This window comes from Aotus nancymaae, unplaced genomic scaffold (genome assembly GCF_030222135.1).
Source record: "Aotus nancymaae isolate 86718 unplaced genomic scaffold, 86718_ANA_hifiasm-v0.15.2.pri h1tg000067l, whole genome shotgun sequence".
Lineage (NCBI taxonomy): Eukaryota > Metazoa > Chordata > Mammalia > Primates > Aotidae > Aotus > Aotus nancymaae.
The window spans coordinates 10,093,515-10,113,262 of record NW_026988482.1 but is presented as its reverse complement, the minus strand read 5'-3'; the positions used below and the strand labels follow the sequence as shown (position 1 = coordinate 10,113,262).

Genomic DNA, 19,748 nt, shown 5'->3' with positions numbered 1-19,748 from the left:
AAATAAATACATAGTACTTCATCAAGAAGTGTGTGTTTGCTAACTTTAGTATGCACTCTCAAAGGCCACAACAGCTATGAACCTCACCTCTGCTGTCTACCACGGTGGCAAGGAGGTCAATGGAGTTCATGTCTTCATTTGACATATAATGAAATTTAAGTTAACAGGGCATCCAGAACACAACAGCAGCAATGGTTATACTCTGCAGGAAGTCTGGCTTTACCAAAAAGAATATGCAGATATACTGCGGCTCTCGAGGCGTCCAGGAAACTGAGCAACTAGCAGTGCATACTAACCAATAAAGAAATCTCCGTGACTCTGAACAAGAAGTTTTAACCAAAGCCTCCAAGCCAAAGTTAAAGATTCGATATAATAATAACACCATTTCTCAAGAATTTAGCATTTTTGCAATTTACAATGTCCTTTAATATACAATTTTGTATTTCATTCCCACAGTCATATTTGGAGGAGTTAAGGATCTGAGTCTTTTTTTCCTGTGAGGAACAGACAGAGGGAGGCAAACTGACTTATTCAATAGCACTTGCTTTGAATACTCGTGTCAGATCTAAAACCCAGGTCCTATGAGTTCAGGCAATAAGGCCTTTCTGAGATTTAGTAATTGCTACATCTATGTAAACCTAGCTAGAATGGGCCTTTCACTGCCTGCCACAGACTGGCAGGGCGGGGGTGTCAACCGGACCTCACATCGGTAGCAGTGAACATGGAAGTCTCGATCCAGAGCCACAATACGGACGGTCTCCTCCTGTCCCGGAGCTGGCATGATAGGTTCCTTGCACACAGAACATCGTGGGGCAAATTTCCTGAAAATGGAGAGAGAGTTCTGGTTAGATACTGAGCGTAGACACTGAGGTAGGACACAGAGGTAAAAGGAAAAGGTGGAAACTGAGAGTCAGGGTATCTACTTCCTCATCTGTAAGGTGAGGGAGTTAGTCTCGGGGATGGTTGAGGTTCTTCCATTAATAGATGGTAATTACTGTGATATTTGGTAAGGTGAGAGAGTGAGCATGTGAACTGCTTAGGTGTGAAGAGCATCTAGCATCTCTTTGCCGCATGGTGTGGGGTATGAAATTCACCTTTAGATAGATTCTGAATGCAAACCCTGCGCTTGGGGTTTTTTGAGGCTAATTTGAGGAGAGGACAAAGTCCTGTCCAGCTCCTATTTGTTTCTGACTTTTGCTTCTAGACTTTTCTGTGCGCTCCTCAGATCCTAGAAAAATATTCTGAGGTTGCTATCTTTGCCTTGTTCCCACTTTCTAGAGCTTATTTCTTGGAAATTTGCCTTGACTTCTAGGAATTGACACAAGACGACTCAGACACATAGCTTTTCAAAAGGGCAGAAGTTAGTGAGTTTAAATATACATTACACAAAATTGAAAATGGCCAAGTCCACATTTCCTACATTTTTTATTGTGTTAAACTTTTGCTTAAAAATAAAAAGTTAAAAAGATATCAAAATCTTTATTCCTTAAAGGATTTTGGCACTGCTGAAGGGTGCGTGTATACTAACATACATACACATATATATATATGCATATGTTTTTGAGGCTGCTGGTAAATAAGTTTAATATTTATTAATTTCTTAGTATTTCTTAATATGATCAATGGTACCTAACTGTTTTTTTTTTCTATGACAGATTAATTGGCTGAAAATATAGGCCATGTGTCTATCTGTATCTTCTGGAAACTGGAGGTGGTATTCGTGAAGGTATGAAATGATACTTGATTTGAAATGGACATGGATAAGAACTGAAGAGATTTAAGAAAAGAAAAGCAGATTATGAGACTCAGTTTTTTCATGGTAATGGTTTTAAGACAAATGATGTTAAAAATGTATCTATTTGTAGTGAGACTTAAAAAGAAATAATGATAGTAATTTAATACTTTGCAGAGCACTATATGGTTGTCAAAGCAGTTTTACATACATTATATGTACATATTAATTTTCCTGGTAGCACCCAAAAAGCATCTGTACGGCTGCAATCTAAATAAATATGAATTAAGCAGCAGATCAATTGATTGCTATGAAAGAAAAATTAAAAGGATCCTGGTACCACTGCAGCAGCAATCAGAGTTGTTATAATTGGTATTTTATGCAAGAAGTTTATATTCAGTGGCAAAAAAACTTGCTCTGGACTACCAGATTATTTTTAAATCTGGGTCATCAGTGGTGAGGTAAGCAGGCTTCTGGGATCAACTGCAAAATCTCCCTTCCCCAAACTCTTTGAGGGCAGAAGTATGTTTTCTTTATGAATGTACCCATAAGCCTTCTCCAATTTCCCCAAATAGAATTACTTAATCCTCTAAGATAAAAATTCTGTCACGAAATTTATTTATTTTGGTAGTAATTATTTGCATAGATTTATGCACTACTAAACTCTAAGCTTCCACAAGATAGGACTTTGCTCCATCTCTGAGTCTCCAGAAACGACGACCGTGACTGGTGCAGAAATAATAAAGCTGGGCTAACTCTATTGAAATGAATCTGCCATCTATCTCTATAAAAAAGATATTAGCTGGGCTTTATGTTCAATCTCAAGGTTCTTCCTCTTTAGGAAGACATAAACTGCATTCTTGCTGAGTACTGATTCTTTCCTACCAATTGGCCTCATTTTCATGATGAGAAAAAGCAAAGTGAAGAGGCGGGAGGTGGTTCTCATCATCCCCACAATGTTCCTCGGATAGCAGTTCGAGGAGGGTTCGCAATCCCAGGTGGTCCATTTCAAGGCTTAGCTCACTGAGTGGACGATAATCATAAAAATAAATTTGATGAAAACACTGTCGATGATTAAAGCTACCATTTATTGACTGCTTATTATATGCCAAGCCCTGTTAAGCGCTTTACACACTTGACGTTATTTTCTCCTGACGGCGACATTATGAGGAAGTATTTTTATCATTTCTGCTTTACAGTCAACAGAGCCAAGGCTCAGAGAGGGATGATCTTAGTCATCTTGTATTCTGGCATGTTTCTGGCAATCAACAAATGGATGCTGATTAAATACATAAATGAATGAAGGTAGTATTCCTGATAAGAAAGCACAGACAGGGGAATAAAGCCTCAACACACAGAAAGAGGCAGTTAAATAAATCTGCTTTCTGGGTTTTCTCACTGGGAACAGAAGAATAAGAAAAGACTTCCAGTACAGACCTGAGAGGGAGTTCTATATATTTCTGCATTATTTCTATGAATTTATATATACAAATCCTATTGTAAAAATGGAAAAATGATATAAGATGGTTATTGCAAGGTTTTACACATACACACACGTACACACACATACATACATGTGTATTTCTACACCAGTCAGACTGTGATAAGTGCTATCTATGGCAGATGTAAAAATCTCTATAAAACACAGAGATTAAGATGTAAATCCAAACATGAGGGGTGTAGATCAGGGCAGTTTCCTTTGAGGAAATGGTAATTGAGTTGGGACTTTAAAGATGATAACGATTTAGGTGAAATGAGAAAATGTGTATGTGTGTGTTAAGGTCAGGGAGATAGTCTTCTAGAAAACAGAGTCAGTAGTGGTTGCAGCAGTCATCTGAAATGACATCTGTGTAAGTTTGCATGTCCAGTAGGCTGGAGGACATGAACCAACATTGACTAAAGGTGGTTATGTAGAGGATAGTCCATTAACAAGGCCTCACAGACAGTATTCCAGAACCCTGTTACTCAAAGTGCAGGACATGGCCACCTGGGAGCTTGACAGAAATGCAGAATCTTAGGCCCCACTCCAGATCTGAATTAGAACCTAAAGTTTTACAAGATCCCTCTATGGATTATAGGCACATTAAAATTTGGGAAGCACTGGTTTAAAAGGCAGACTAAGGCTGGATGCAGTGGCTCATGTGTGTAATCTCAGCACTTTGGGAGGCTGAGGTGGGTGGATCACCTGAGGTCAGGAGTTCAAGTCCACCCTGGCCAACATGGTGAAACCCATCTCTACTAAAAATCCAAAAATTAGCCAGGCGTAGTGGCAGGTGCCTGTAATCTCAGCTACTTGTGAGGCTGAAGCAGGAGAATTGCTTGAATATGGAAGGAGAAAGTTGCAGTGAGCTGAGATTGTGCCACTGCATTCCAGCCTGGGCCACAAGAGTTAGATTCCATCTCAGTCAGTCAATCAATCAATCAATCAATCAAAGGCAGACTAAGCAAGTGAGATAAATCCCTTCTTATGGGTCTCCTGTATCTCAAGGTAATCTCCACGCCCAGTCTGCTCTAGTTACAGCAAAGCAAATCTCCCTGAACCTAGAGAACCCTTTCCTAACTCTGTGCCCCTGGCTTTTTGTCTGAATTGTTCCCTCTGCCAGGAATCTCCTTGTTTCCCACTTAAAACACTCTTGAAATTCCCTTCCACAAAGCCTATTCTGACCATAGAGCCAAGTGATCTGACTTTGACAAGGCAAGCCCTTACCTGTGCCTATCTCATGGAGTTCAGCCCTTTCTCCCTGTCTGCATATTTTCTCTGCCCTCCTCCTGGCAAGCTGCTTGCTGACAGCGACTTCTCTATATATATCTGTGCAATTTCTCTCCTGTATCTCTCTCCTTCAGCATTTAATGCAGCAATTGGCACACAGAGGATTCTTTATAAATGTGAGTTGAACCGAATTAAAATACATTATTTTCTAAAGGTTCACAAAAAGGGATCCATTCAAAAGGACCACAAACAAGGCTGCAGAAAACTGTCTGGAGCAGGAATATCCCTTTATCTGCCCTCTCCTTGGCCTTTCAGTGATCAGCTGATGCTGGACTTTTAGCTGCTTTGTATTCTAGTAATTTTAAGGCTCATAAATAAGCGTTCTGTAAAACAGTTTCTGACTTCCCTTTAGGAAATGGGGAAAGGATCAAATAACTTCTCTCACTACATACCTACCAATCATGAAGACAATATCATTATGACTTTTAATTTATGTTTGAACATGCATTGAACTAGTGCGTAAGGTTAGCAGGGTGTTTTAATTTTTTTCCCCCTTTTAGATGCTCAAGTCGGCTTTTTGGGAGCTTTCAGACTCACACACTTATGTCACCAGTCACCAGTCTTTAATTATGCTCCCTACCCCTAGACATGAAAGATAAATGGCATAGATATAAACTTACATTTGTCAAAATTGATTTCCTGTTTTAATTGAGGGGTGTAATATATCAGTCTTTTCCAGCAACAGAAACGTGTGCTCTGATTATAGCTATCAGTCTTTCTTGGATTAGGGTAAGTCTAAGAAAGGAGAGAAACAATGACAGAACATACTCCCCATTGATATCTTTTTCACTTTCCTTAAATAGATGCAGGGCTTTTTTTTTTTTTTTTAAATGTGTAATTACAAGCTAAAAGTATCAATACGCGAAGTACAATTTATGCTGTGACTGCCCTTTAAAAGTGAGTCTTTTCTTCTCTAATTCAGGTTGCAAATTTCTGCCTCTGGGATTTTTTTTAATTTATTCACCCTCACGTCTTTTGGTGAGGTTTTCACTTTCTTTGCTACTTGGAAAGTGGTCAGGAAATTCATTTTTAAAATATGAGTCTCAGGTCTCCAAACTGCTTGTGGTTAAGTGTTTCCTGGTTGTTGACAACAACACAGTGGTGAAAATTAACCCATAAGACTACACACTTGGAGGCCATAGAACGGATACCCAACTTGGTGAGCAATACAAGCTCCATCTCTTTGATAGCCACAAAGGCTGTCTTCAAAGCCACTGCCCAGCAAACACATACAGAAACCTGAGTCCACCATTTACAGATCATATCTATAGGTTGAATACAGTCCTTAAAAATATAAAACAAATGTTGGCTGGGCACAGTGCCTCACATCTGTAATCCCAGCTCTTTGGAGGCTGAGGCAGGTGGATCACTTGAGGACAGGAGTTCGACACCAGCCTGGCCACACAGCAAAACTTCATCTCTGCTAAAAATACAAAGATTAGCTGGGCATGGTGGCACATGCCTGTAGTTCTCAGCTACTTGGGAGGCTGAGGTAGGAGAACTGCTTGAGCCCAGGAGTCAGAGGTTGCAGTGAGCTGAGATCATGCCACTACACTGCAGCCTGGGCAACAGAGTGAGACCTTGTCTAAAAGTGTGTGTGTGTGTGTGTGTGTGTGTGTGTGTGTGTAACAAACGTTATCAACCAATTAACTAACAAACTGGCCAAATAAAAATAAGCAAAATACAAAGCTGTATAATTTTCACAAAGACCCCAGCTGTAATACAGAAAAGAAGGACCTAGAAATGAGAGAAATGAAGCATCAGGGACATATCTTTTTGGGCCCATGAGTAACTGGCCTTGATCTTGAGGCATCACTTTTTAATCCTCCTGAAAAGAACATTTACATTCATTAATTTTATTAAAAATAACTTGAGAGAGAGAAGACTTGGGTGGAAGAAAAGGTTAGGGAAGGGCATGAATATGTTGACAATGGCATGAAACTGCCTCTGAATGTGTGAGAAGCTTGTATTAATAAAAGAAACTGAATGGGTCTCTGTGTTTGTCCCCCATAGCTTCTTATCAGTAGAGTGGTAGGGATGTAGAGATTAGCTCTCGAGAAAACTCTGGGTCCTCACAGTTGAGAGAGCTTCAGGAGAAGGTTTGGTCTAATGACCGAATTGAAGAGCTCAAATAGTTTCAGCAATGGCCAAATATTACACATTTTGTTCATATTTAGGCCAGGACCCTGTTTCTTTCTAATACATACACACTATGGCTGAGCCAACTTTTTCATGGAGTTACCCAGAGAAACAATGGACAAGCTCTGGGGAAGCCTTGATCCAGAGGCCAGGCTGGATGACTGCATGAATTGTCTGATATTAATTCTGGCATTAGATGAGGAAATCAATAAGCTCTTTTAAAGGCCTCACTAAATCCTGAAATTCTATAGTTCTGAGAGAGAAGAATGTATGCCCAGATGCCAGGCAGTAAGAACAGACTCTAAAAGGACAGGCAGCGCGGCAATGAGAGAGTAGGTTGCCTACTTGTGGAAGTCCTCAATGCAGTGAATGAGCCCGCCAGCATCCACGGTGAATGGGATCCCATCCAAGCTGCGGTGGCACATCACGCAGGTGAAACAGTGAGGATGATAGGCCTTCCCGGTGGCTCGGAGGATCCGCTCCATGATGGGCTTGGAACACACATTGCACTGCTCCAGAGTATTCTGAGGAAGGAAAGAAAAACAGCCTTAAATGGGGACAGAAGGGAGTCCATACTGCATGACAAGCAGCTTCACAAAACAGCTTATCTCAGCTCCTTGTCACACTGCTCTACGGAAGGCATTAATCACCATTTACAAATCACATCTACAGCTTTAAAAGAGTCCTTAAAAATATAAAACAGATGTTATTGACCGATTAACTAACAAACTGGCCAAAGAAATGTATTATAGAGAGAAAGAAACACAATTGGATGGGTCAAGTGGCTTTTCTAGTATCATTCAGGTAGCAGGTGGCAAGTCCAGAACTGAGAACACGTGTCTTCTGACTTCTATCCTTGTTCCTTTTCTTGTTTCCCATAGCAAGGGTGACGGCAAACTTTTCTGTAAAGTCCCATATAGTAAATGTTTCTGGCTTTGGTGTAACAACTAAATTTTGCTGTTATAGCTGGAAAACAGCCACAGACAGCATGCAAACACACGGGCATGACTGTGTTCCTGTAACATTTTCTTTACCTAAAACAGACAGTGGGCTGGATTTGACCCATGGGTATGGTTTGTTGACCTTTGAACTACACCACTCAGCTTCTCCATTTGAAGAATGCTTCACTATTACATCTAAAATTCATTATCAAAGACACAGAGTGATCACTAAGGCCCCTAACTTTTTACAGAGTCACTTGTCAGATGACTGGGACAGAGCATGCTAGATGCAGAACCCAAATCAGAGCTCAGCGTAATAAATTAGGCTTCCGAGCACTTAAAGCCTTGATTCACACTCCATCTCCAAGTTTAGAGTTCATAAACTCTTGATAGAAATGTAGAATGTACAAGGGAGCTGGTTTGGAAAAGTGAATTAAGAAACTCATTTATCTGGCCTTAAAAATATGCTAAGCTTTAAAAATACATAGCATCCCTTAAAAGAGGTATCGCTTGGCTAGGCGCAGTGGCTCATGCCTGTAATCCCAGCACTTTTGGGAGGCTGAGGCTGGTGGATCACGAGGTCAAGAGATCAAGATCGTCCTGGTCAGCATGGTGAAACCCTGTGTCTACTAAAAATACAAAAATTAGCTGGGTGTGGTGGCGTGCGCCTGTAATCCCAGTTACTCGGAAAGCTGAGGCAGGGGAATCACTTGAATCCGGGAGGCAGAGGTTGCAGTGAGCTGAGCTCAGCTCATGCCACTGCACTCCAGCCTAATGACAGAGCAAGACTACACCTCAAAAAAAAAAAAAAAAGAAGACACACCACTGAGTGAGTTAGGTCTCAGAAAGATCAGCTGTTAACTTTCCACCCTCCCCTTTAATCCCATGCTCTTACCAAACAACCACGTTTCAGATATAAAATGCTATATTTCAACTGAGATATCTGGACTAACTCATTGAGTTTACAATCTGGAATAAACCCGGGATACGGATCGATGCAGAACGGAATGGGATGTGGAAATTCAGGAGTAACTGCTCTCTTACCATGAGGATATATACATGGCTATGTAGCAAGGAGTTCTCTACGTAGGTAAGTAGTGTCCTCATGTCTAACCTACAGCAATGACCTCTCATTTGGCTTCTTCGTTTGCAGCTCTCTTCTTATAATACTCTCCTTGCCCTGTCTCCAATGACTTCCAGTTTTCTTTTTAAACACAGATGTGATCAAGTACAAATACCTTTCTGGATAACAAAATCTCAAAGGCTCCACAATCTAAAAAAAGCTAATTCTTTACATGGTATCCAACCACCCCCTTTCTAGGCTCAGCTTCTCATAACATCCCAGACCACTCACTCTTGTACAAACCTATGTGAAGCTCCCATCCTTCTGTGCCTTGGCTAATGCCTAGATGTAGCGCAAATTGCCATTCTGACCTTTCAAGGTACAGGCCAGAAGACCATTCCCCAGTGAAGCCTTCCTCAATGGTCCCACCTGGAATGAATTGCTTCTTTCTCTCCCATTCCTGAGCACTTCATTTACTTTGCTGACAATACTTCAAGTGTGCACTTTATTTAAATTATTTGTGCACATGTCTATTTCCTCTACCAGACTTTAATTTTAGTAGGGGAAGAGACTATGCCTTAAGAATGTAATTCTTTGTCCCATATTGCACCCAGTATACTGTCTGAAATAGAAATAAGCCTGAGACGAATGTGTGCAAAAAGAATGAATGAAGGAATATTGTTTATATCCCACTCTGGCAGCACAGTGCTGGCCTGACTCCCTTAACTCTGGAATCCATCCCAAGATGAATTGGTAAATCCATCATCATCCTTCCCTCAGAGCTGCGGTTGCCTGAGGTTCTGAAATTGCGTAGTATGCCTCTGGTCACAGTCTAAACGCATGGAAACTATTAACTTATTTGTTTTTCCCATTTTGAAGTGGTGAAATTAAAATAGCAGAAGAGGACAGGATAAGAGTCTGGAGATGATGATGGTTTGAAGAACGAGGGCCTGTTTCTTTTCTACCCTGACAATCTGAGCTAATGTGGCTGGAAATTGTCTTCCCAGGACTTATGTTTTGCTCCTCTGTGGGTTTTTATCTTTTTTTTTTTTTTAAAGTCATAATGGAGTTGAATAACTAGCAACCGTTTGACCAGAAAATGTTTTTGTTTGCATTGAGGCTTGGCTGCAAGATTCAGCTCATTTACTCAAAACTAGCAGCAATATAGAAGGCTTGGTTTCTATGGAAAGACTTTGTGGTCTATAGAAGCTGTACTCAAAGGACAGGTAATACAAACATTTCTGAAACAGAGGGGAAACAAGTATAAAATGTGCTTAAAATCAGCCTGTTGCAAAATGTCCCCAAATTGGAAAATAATGTTTCCAAGAATGCAGTCAACGGTATCCCAGGCTAGTGAGTGATGTAGAAGGACATGTTACCTTTCACTAGCCTGCACCTTTTACTGCAGTATTCTCCTTTCAGTCTCCAGTGGGGCCCACTAGCAGCCTTTGAGAAAGGAAAGAAACTCACAATGTCAGGGAGGAGGGGGCTGGGAGCTTCCCTAGGCCAAGCTCTCATTCCACAGGTGAGCAGAGAGACTCTGAAAACAGATCTGCTGGACCTGAGTTGTGGGGAGCATGGGAGGCAGAGGTGGGACTGGTACCCCAGTTACCTGACTCCTATGAATTCAGAGAGGGAGCTAAGGAATTCATTATGTAGCCATGAAAAAGGAAGGTTGCTAGGTGAAGAATGTGAATTATCCTCTGGCTTTGTCAAAATCTGCTGTATGACCTTGGGTAAATAATTTCTTCCTTCCATCTCAGTTTTCTCATTTGAAAAAATGATGATGAATTCAAACTGTAATTTTATTAATCTGTGATAAATCGATATTAACAACGATAGGAAAAGGTACATGTTTACATTACTAGAGATATACAAAAACAACCGATAACCCCTTACCAGAGAAAGGGGTGCTCATTTGCTGGAAACCTGGACGACATTACCTTTACTATGCACCTCCACTGATAATTCCAGAAACTGCCAATGGTAGAATTCTAAGGATCACAGAAGGATATTTTTGGGTTATAGATGATTATTTTAAAGCCAGACAAAATGCTGCACTCTTCCTATAAATATTGGGTTCATCTGAACTAAGTTAACATGAAATGGCTGACAAATAAAATGGTTTTGAAGAAAAAGAAAGTCTTCAAGCAAATAAATGAAAGAGGGATGTCTCTAAATATGTCTATTCAAATCACATTTTTTTTTTTTTTTTTTTTGTCTAGTAGGGTTGCCAGGTTTGATAGCTGAGGATTTAAGAGGAAAGAGCATCTTCCAGCTTACGAACCTTCAATATCAGCACTGTGCTGTGTGACTGGACTCCTGATCCGGCTTCATCACTGCCTCATGGACTCCTCCTCCCAGCTGCCACACTGATCTTTCTGCCACATCTTTAATAAGCAACATTCTTTTACAAGCCCAGACTATCTTACACCCTACTTTGCCTAGAGAATGCCTACTCATTCTTCAAAGTGAAACTCGAACGTCACCTCTTATGAAAAATCTTTCCTAAATCTTTTTCTGTTGTATTCCAAGCAAAATAAGGAACTTCTTCCACTCCCATAGGATTGTATTATGCATCCCCTATGACACTGAACACAATGTACTTGATTTAGTGGTTTATGTCAACCTCTATGACTAAACTGCGATCACTCTTCCCTCCTCCCATGAAGCCATAGTCTGGGGTTGTGTTTCCTAGGAAACAAGTTCTGAAACAGATTTGCACACAGTTAGTTATGAAGACGTGTCCTTGCAATCAACACCTGTGGGAAAGTATAGGAAGTCCTTATACTTCTTAAACTTCCTATTCCTATTGTGGATACTCTATCTACAGTATCCACAATACTAAGCATCCTTGCCCAGAGACTATAAAGTCCGTGACACAAAGTAAATAATTGGTAACCAGCTGTGGAAGGCCTTTGGCCAAAGCTGAATGAAGAATCTAAATGTTAAATCATTTTACAGCAGGCACTGTTTGAGGATTTTTTTTTTCCATAAAAAATGTTTTAGGCTACTCCAATGAAAGTGTGCTTAAAGTGAGAAGATGTAAGAGTAGCAGAAAAAAGCAATTTCTGTTGCTAAAAGTCACAGCTTATCAACTTTTCTGAAATGTTGGCAACACAATTGTGATTAAAAACAACACACTCAGTGAAACTAAAAATTAAATCACAAATAAACTTTGTACAGAAAACTCCCAAATGCAACTGTTTTAAAGTCAGAGAGACAATGGGGTAGTATTTTTTTCTATCCTTGGATATTTTATAAATAACTTGTAACTCACAGGCAGAAGAGCTAAAGAATCACCTGGATATAAATGAAGCATACAGGTAAAATAAACATGAACTACTAATGAGATGAGAGAGAAATAAGAATATTACCATTATTTACATATTACATAGATGTATGTAAGTGTTCAATTTTGAGTATTTAAAATTAAGTTATGTAGTCTTCATTTACATAAGTAATTGATGATTCAGAAGACTATAAAGTGATTACCGCCATTTAGCAATGTTAACATTTTTATTTATTTATTTATCTTTTATTTTTTGAGACGGAGTTTCGCTCTTGTTACCCAGGCTGGAGTGCAATGGCGCGATCTCGGCTCACCGCAACCTCTGCTTCCTGGGTTCAGGCAATTCTCCTGCCTCAGCCTCCTGAGTAGCTGGGATTACAGGCACACGCCACCATGCCCAGCTAATTTTTTGTATTAGTAGAGACGGAGTTTCACCTTGTTGACCAGGATGGTCTCGATCTCTTGACCTCGTGATCCACCCGCCTCGGCCTCCCAAAGTGCTGGGATTACAGGCTTAAGCCACCGCGCCCGGCCCAACATTTTTATTTTATAAAATTAAAATGTGATCTTATATTCATCTTTATCTTTTTTTTTTTAGACGGAGTTTCGCTCTTGTTACCCAGGCTGGAGTGCAATGGCGCGATCTCGGCTCACCACAACCTCCGTCTCCTGGGTTCAAGCAATTCTCCTGCCTCAGCCTCCCGAGTAGCTGGGATTACAGGCACACACCACCATGCCCAGCTAATTTTTGTATTTTTAGTAGAGATGGGGTTTCACCTTGTTGACCAGGATGGTCTCGATCTCTTGACCTCGTGATCCACCCTCCTTGGCCTCCCAAAGTGCTGGGATTATAAGCGTGAGCCACCGCGCCTGGCCATCTTTATATTTTTAAGGTACAAAAGCAATTTTGTAAGACAGGAAAGACTCTTGGAAAGATAAGGAGTGATAGCTTATGATCTAGATACAGTTTTGGTCTTGCTGAGATAAGGACAGAAAGAAAGAAGAGAGAGTTAGAAGACATTCAATCTTCAAATGTCTTCACAGATTACACTAGCCCAGGAATTTTCAACTCCTTTCACTTGGCCATTCACCCACAATCCTTTCTTCAGGGAAACAATTTATCAAAAAAAAAAAAAAGCACCTACAAAAGAGCCCCAAATCACCTCAGGCTGAAGGGCATGAAGGATGAAACCTGTTGGGGGATGCGCCTTGTACTATCTGAAAACCTTCATTCTAGTCCAACTGCTGGATTCAAAAATCTAAGGTATAGATAGGGAACACAGCTAGTGACAGATTGGCAGTTAGAATACAGGTCTCCTAATTCTCTGTCCAATGGAGACTCTCTCTGCTATATCACATTATACCGATTCTATATATCAGCAGATACACTCCTCTGTATTTCAAATAGAAAGAAGACATTCAGGCTTACTAAACGCAAGTTACATGCAAATAAATAGAGAAAACACATTAACATCTTAAGACAGTTTTTCTGCTAAACTCCTACAGGATAAGATAAAACTCATTGCTGGATCCCAAGCATCTACAACAGTATGCTTGTATAAAATTAATGCTCCACAAATATCCGTTAGTTAATGAATTAATATATTCCAGGTAAGTACTTTATATAAAATAAGTTTTTGTTTTTCTATTTAACCATGCAAAACCATTCTCTAGTCTAGAGCTTCTCAACTGGCAGGTTAACAGAAAATGTACTTCAGGTGGGTTCCAGGTGCACCATATTTGGGAGGGTTCAGGGGGACCAGAGGTGTCCAGAGTTCCTGCATGGTTGCCTTGGGACAGGAGAGATCTCATCCACTTACTCCAATGTGCTGAATGAATGCCATCATTTTCCACACGAATTGTGATGTGAAAAAGGTTGGGAGGTACAGCTCAAGTGTGGGTAGGTGTTCCCAACAGAACGGCAATGTGGCACAGTAAAAAAGGAGCAGGGCTATGACTCAGCCAATTTCTCTTGAAATGCCAGTGCCATTACTTGAACTTAAAATACTGCTATTGCCTAACTTAATTATGGAATACAAACTTATTCTATACCTTGATTCTGGTAATCACGAATGTTATCCAAATGATGGCAGTACTTTCGGGTTTCCTTTGCAGGTGAAGATATCATTTTGCCTTGGGAGTTCTAATGACCCTATGCCACATGACCTTTCAACAGCTTCTGCCTTCCTGAGAGACATGCACTTTTTATTAACATTTCTCTTGCTCTTTCTAATGTCCTTTGCCTGTATCTTAATCTAAGTCGATATTTGTATCTGCATGTAATGTGCGTTTTGAAACAGACTGAAAATAATAATTGCAAGCTTAATAGCATCCCACCCCTATGACTGTGATTTTTCAATTAGAATCAAAATTTTTCTTTTACAGATGAAACTTTTCCTGATGATAGGAAAAGTTTTCCTGATAGGAAAAGTTTTGAAACAATTTATTAGATAGCATCAAATCTCTAAACTGTATTTTCTTTTGATGTCATGACATACCCCCCAACCCCCGAAAATGACAGCTATGAAACACATACCTGAAAATTCAGTAAAATAATTTCAACTTTTTTTTGTTAATCTTTTGGAGTATAACTTTTTGCCTCCAGTGCCTATATTACCTCAGCTTTCTTACAAACCCCCTTTAAACAAACTTTTCATATGCATCTCTAAAGAGTAGAGCTGGCTTCTCACTTATTCTAACATTGCAGAAAGCCTAAAGAGTAGAACAAAAGTGTTGAACACTCTGGCAGGTACAGGGGAAGAGACAGAAGACAGAGACGCCATCCCTGCCCTCAAAGGTTCCCACTGCAGTGAGACAGATGGACACAACTATTAATATCCGATTCTAGGCAAAGGGCATAGAAAATTGCTCTCAATGAGGCACGAGTAATGAATGATGAGAACACAGGGAAGACAGCAATTACTTGTGAATGGGGAGAGAGCAGGCTGTATGGTATGGTGGTGGTCCGTGACTCTAAGACTCTATTGCAGTTGGGATTTGATTTGGGACTTAAAAAAAAAACTTACTTTAACCCACTTTGGAATTAATGTTGTGTTACAACAAGAGTCTTCACTATCTAATATTCTTTGAGAGGAGTCACAGATAAGCCTGCACTGAAACAAATTCATTTCACAGGAAGAATATTGGAACAAAGTCTGTGAATTGAGCAGTGAGAGCTGATGACTGTGTGTCAGACCTTCATGCCATGGGCATAATGAACAGATCACAGAAGACTAAGACTATCATGAGAGGGAAATAAAAGAATTGAGTTCCTTTCCTTCCAAGACAAGTGAAGGGGAACTCAATATTGCCAGACATGAACATCCGTGTTTTAACTAGCACAGACAAAGCCTATGTGTTACTATTAATATAGAATTTAGAAAAACAATCCTTTTCTTATAAAATTTTCTGTTTGTATTTGAACTATACAAACTGGCTTTAAAATTAAGAAATATGCCCTAAAACCCTAAGGAAAACGCCAGCAGAAAGAACAAAAGGATCAGGGCAATTAGGCCGTTCTGTTCAATTTTGCCATGAGCTATAAATCACATTCTTCACAAAGTAAATTATGTCCTGTTTTTTATTCTTAAGCACTAGGGTTAGGACTGTGATCTGAGCTTGCGAGTAAACCAGAAAAGAAAATCTCAATTATAGAACATTTAGTTTATCTGTACCTTAGTGCCCAGGGAGGTAATATTTTACCTTAAAATGTGTAACCCATGTGGCATGCTAGGTCTTCCAAAACACTTCTCTTAAATGTCTTCTAATCCTTAAAAAATGTGGGGCAGGGGAAAGGGGAGTGAGAGTTGATGACTGTGTGTCAGACCTTCATGCCATGGGCATAATGAACACATCAGAGAAGACTAAGACCATCATGAGAGGGAAAGAAAAGAATTGAGTTCCTTTCCTTCCCAGACAAGTGAACAAGTGAATGACAGATTTTGCCTTTACAATATAAAGTCATGTGAAGACTTATGAAGTCAGGAATCAAAGAAGGTCTGCCATATTACAGTAAGAGAATTAGTGAAACATTAGTAAAATGGTGACCTGGGTTCAAAAAGCTAGGCAATTTTCCTGACCTTTCTGGCCTTTGGTTTCCTCATCAGCTAAACATGATTGAAACGTCTATATTGCAGTGTTGTGAAGTTTAAATGAGTTCACATATTATGAAAGCGAGAACCCAGTCCTGACTATATAACAAATGTTAGTTTTATAAATTGTCTATATAAGGCATTGAAGGGGCTAGGACATTTATTCAATTAACTTGTCATCCTTTAATCATTTAATGTAACTACCACACTGAAGCACCATATTTCTATAATTCTTTTCCTTTCACCATTAATTCTTCTATATTTTATATCTGTCTTTTTTTTTTTTTTTTTTTTTTTGAGACAGAGTCTCACTCTTGTTGCCCAGGCTGGAGTGCAGTGGCACAATCTTGGCTTACTGCAACCTCCACCTCCCAGGTTCAAGTGTTTCTCCTGCTTCAGCCTCCTGAGTAGCTGGGACCACAGGCACACATCACCATGCCCAGCTAATTTTTGTATTTGTAGTAGAGATGGGGTTTCACCATGTTGGCCAGACTGGTCTCAAACTCATGATCTTAGGCAATTCACTCACCTCACCCTCCCAAAGTGCTGGGATTACAAGTGTGAGATACCACGCCCGGCCATATTTGTCTTTTTAAAGAATGGATTATCTGAGGAATTGTGTAATAATACTCTGGGATAATTGGATAATGTCATAATATAAAATGGGCTTCTAGATTGCTAAGTGACTTTCCCCTCGCTTTCCTGGGAATTTTGTCAAAAAGCTCTTCTTCTATGTAAACCTTATTATACTGCAAATCCACACATTTCTTACTTCTTCATAAAAGTAATTCGTATTCCTTTATACACCAAAAAAAAAAAAAAAGCTGATACTTTGACTTGGTACAGTCCTTAAAGTTTACTAAATGTACACAAACAGGAGCCCATCTAATCTCCAGAGCAATCTGGTATAGGAGGTAGAATTCTTTTCCCCATGACATGCCGCATAACTATATATGCAGCCAGGATTTGAACCTATGTTTCCTAAACTATAAGAAGAAAGGCTCATTATTCTACTTCACACTGTCCTCCAGTTAGCAAGTTTCTCAGATATCTTTCCACCTTATTCCATATAAAGGCAATTATACAGAATGCAGGTATTAATCTTTAGCATGCAGATTTCCTATAGCTTTTCATAAATACATAGTTTGGCTGAGCTTGAAATATTCCTCAAATCATCTTCTCCAACTGTCTCACTTCATACACTAGGGCACTGCATTCTGGGAAGTTGATTTGCCTATTGTGGTATATTTGACCAATGTGGTATACTATTTTGTGAAAAAGCCCGGGACGCAGATGACATGGTTTCTATGCAGGGCTCTTCTCTCAATTCCACACTAGGTCCTTTTATGGAGGACCAACATTTCTCTCTGGTGTTCTGGAACTTTTAACAATAAGAATATGAAAAAATTAACATAATTACTCACACAGCCAATGAAAAATTGTTAAGCAGAGTAAGTTACATTACTTGGGTTTTGTCACTGTCAAAACAAGATTGTTGCACACTGATAAATATGGGGGCCCTCTGGCTAACAGCTCAGAGGAGATAATCCCATCCAAAGCCTCACACTGTGAAGCCTTAGGTCCACTTTCATAATTCCTACTATCAGCAACCTATAAATAGAGTTATTAACAGACACTCAGAACAGTTTCACTGAGGCAGTGAATTTCCAGAGTAGCTGGAATTTCACAGCATCTTGAACAAAATTCCATAAGGTATATAGGTGCCAATTTTCTCATCTATAGAATGAGATATTAAGTATTCTGCCTTACCAACCTTCCAGAATTGTGAGAATTAAACATGACAAGAAATGGGAGAAGCATTCTTTAAGAATGTAAGTAGATATAAAGATATTGTTATAAAGCTCTTTTTTTCTGGGGAGAATTACTGTTCCACAGAAGGATCGACCCTCTATCTTGGTTCAATAGCCTCTGACTAATCAACTAAGTCGACTTGTATCTTTCTTGTTACTGGAGAGAAGCAGACAAGTATAAGATATACATACAAGTACCCATACTCCCTTGAATATCGAGTTTGGAAAAATACAGATTATTTTGTTTTTGCTTTTGTGGTTTTGTTTTCAACAGATAATTTTTCTTGCCATGTATTTTATTTAGTTTACATACCTGGAGCACCTATTAAGTGATGGAGAAGTTACATATCGTGCATTTAGAGTGTGTACAGGGAAGTCTATGAGCCGATGAGAAGTCTCATAGAGTTCTCTGTCTACTTCGTGGCAGTTATACCTGGCAGGGTCCATTTTCTTGACTTAATCATCAAGATCAAACAAAGCCACTGGTACCTGCGCCTGTGAAGCACCATCTTGACAGCCCTCAATGTTGTTACCTTTTATTAAGAGTAGACACGAGGCCTTGATAGACCAAAAGACTTATTTGGGTAACAGAGCTAACTAACCCCAGCACTACACTGGAGTTGCTGAAATAGATGTTGGTACACCGTATGGTACACTGGCAAGGACAAATAAACCAGAAGTTGAGGGCTGTATTCTAGTTTTCCCAACATCAGCCACCAGCAGTGAGTTTGTGCAAAGCATTTCTTCTCTCAGCCAAAATTCTGTCAGCTACAAAATAAGGGAATTAAGTTAATAGGCCTTTTGGTCCCTTGAAATGGATTGATTTGAGGACTGAACATAAGCTTCAATAGGGTATGGTTTTTTGTCTTGCTCACGGCATCACCCTCAGTTTCCAGAACAATGCCTGAGCATAGAGAAGGAGCTCGGTAAATATTTTAGTAAGTAAATGAATGAACAATCATTTGGGAATATTCCAAAAATTCATCCAACAGCATCTGCTCCAATAGACATATTCAAAATTTCATCAGCATCCTTGGATGGCCCCCATTGCTACACTATTTCAGCAGCCTCCTCTCCAAGGGCCACACTCTGTCTCTTCACACTGTTACTTTCTTCATAGTCCTTATCACTATCTGATATCACATCATATATTTAATTGCTACCATGCTTCTACCATGCTTATTATCATCTCCACACTAGTTTGTTCAAGACACAACTGCATTTGCAGCCTCTGGAGCAGTGCTTAAGACGTAACAGGCAATCAATAAGTATTGGCTGAATACAAAATTAAATAACATTAACCTAGATTTATTAAATAATCCTGCAACTTTGTGTTCTTTATTTTATTTCAGCAAGAGTATATTTCTTAAAAAAAAAAAGTGCTACACATTTCCCTAGGAATATAAATGATCTGAAGTTAATCATAGAAATTAGGACAATGCTCTTTTTATTTACAGCATTTGTCTACCATGGGTAACTAACCCATCCAGGAGAATATCTAAAACCCATGGTTAAGCAATGATGTTTACAGTTATGTGTATACACAATAATGGCTGCCTGCCTGCACATTTCTGATCAGAATTAAACCAATTTGAGTCATCTATTAGAATCAAGACCTGCAAGCAGAGACTAGAAATACACCCAATACCATTCCATTCGCATGTGGGTTCCCTTCAGAGTTGCCTGAAACTCAGCCCTGCCAAGATGTTTATTATCTACCTGGCTTTATGAATTACAATTACTTCCTAAATTATAGTAAGCTGCACATGGTCTGAGCCAAACAACTAGGGTCATAGAAGGTCTTTCTTTGTACTCCTGGGGATGACAGAAAAGCTTCTTTGAACCAAACTTGATCCTCTTTCAAAAGAAAGGGATAACTTTAAGCCTGTAACTCCTGGGAGTGGCAAAG

At 39.6% G+C, this 19,748-nt stretch overlaps 1 protein-coding gene across 8 annotated transcripts in view; it reads right to left on the bottom strand.

Moving 5' to 3' along the window:
- LPP (LIM domain containing preferred translocation partner in lipoma) overlaps positions 1-19,748 on the bottom strand; it is a 725,954-nt gene that overhangs the window by 15,058 nt on the left and 691,148 nt on the right. For all 8 annotated transcript variants that reach the window (XM_012470875.3, XM_064366916.1, XM_021668859.2 and 5 more), the window contains 2 exons: positions 6,987-7,165; positions 701-821 (listed from right to left, as the gene is read on the bottom strand). In XM_012470875.3, the coding sequence (XP_012326298.2) occupies positions 701-821; positions 6,987-7,165 (300 nt within the window). The remainder of the gene's footprint in view (positions 1-700; positions 822-6,986; positions 7,166-19,748) is intronic.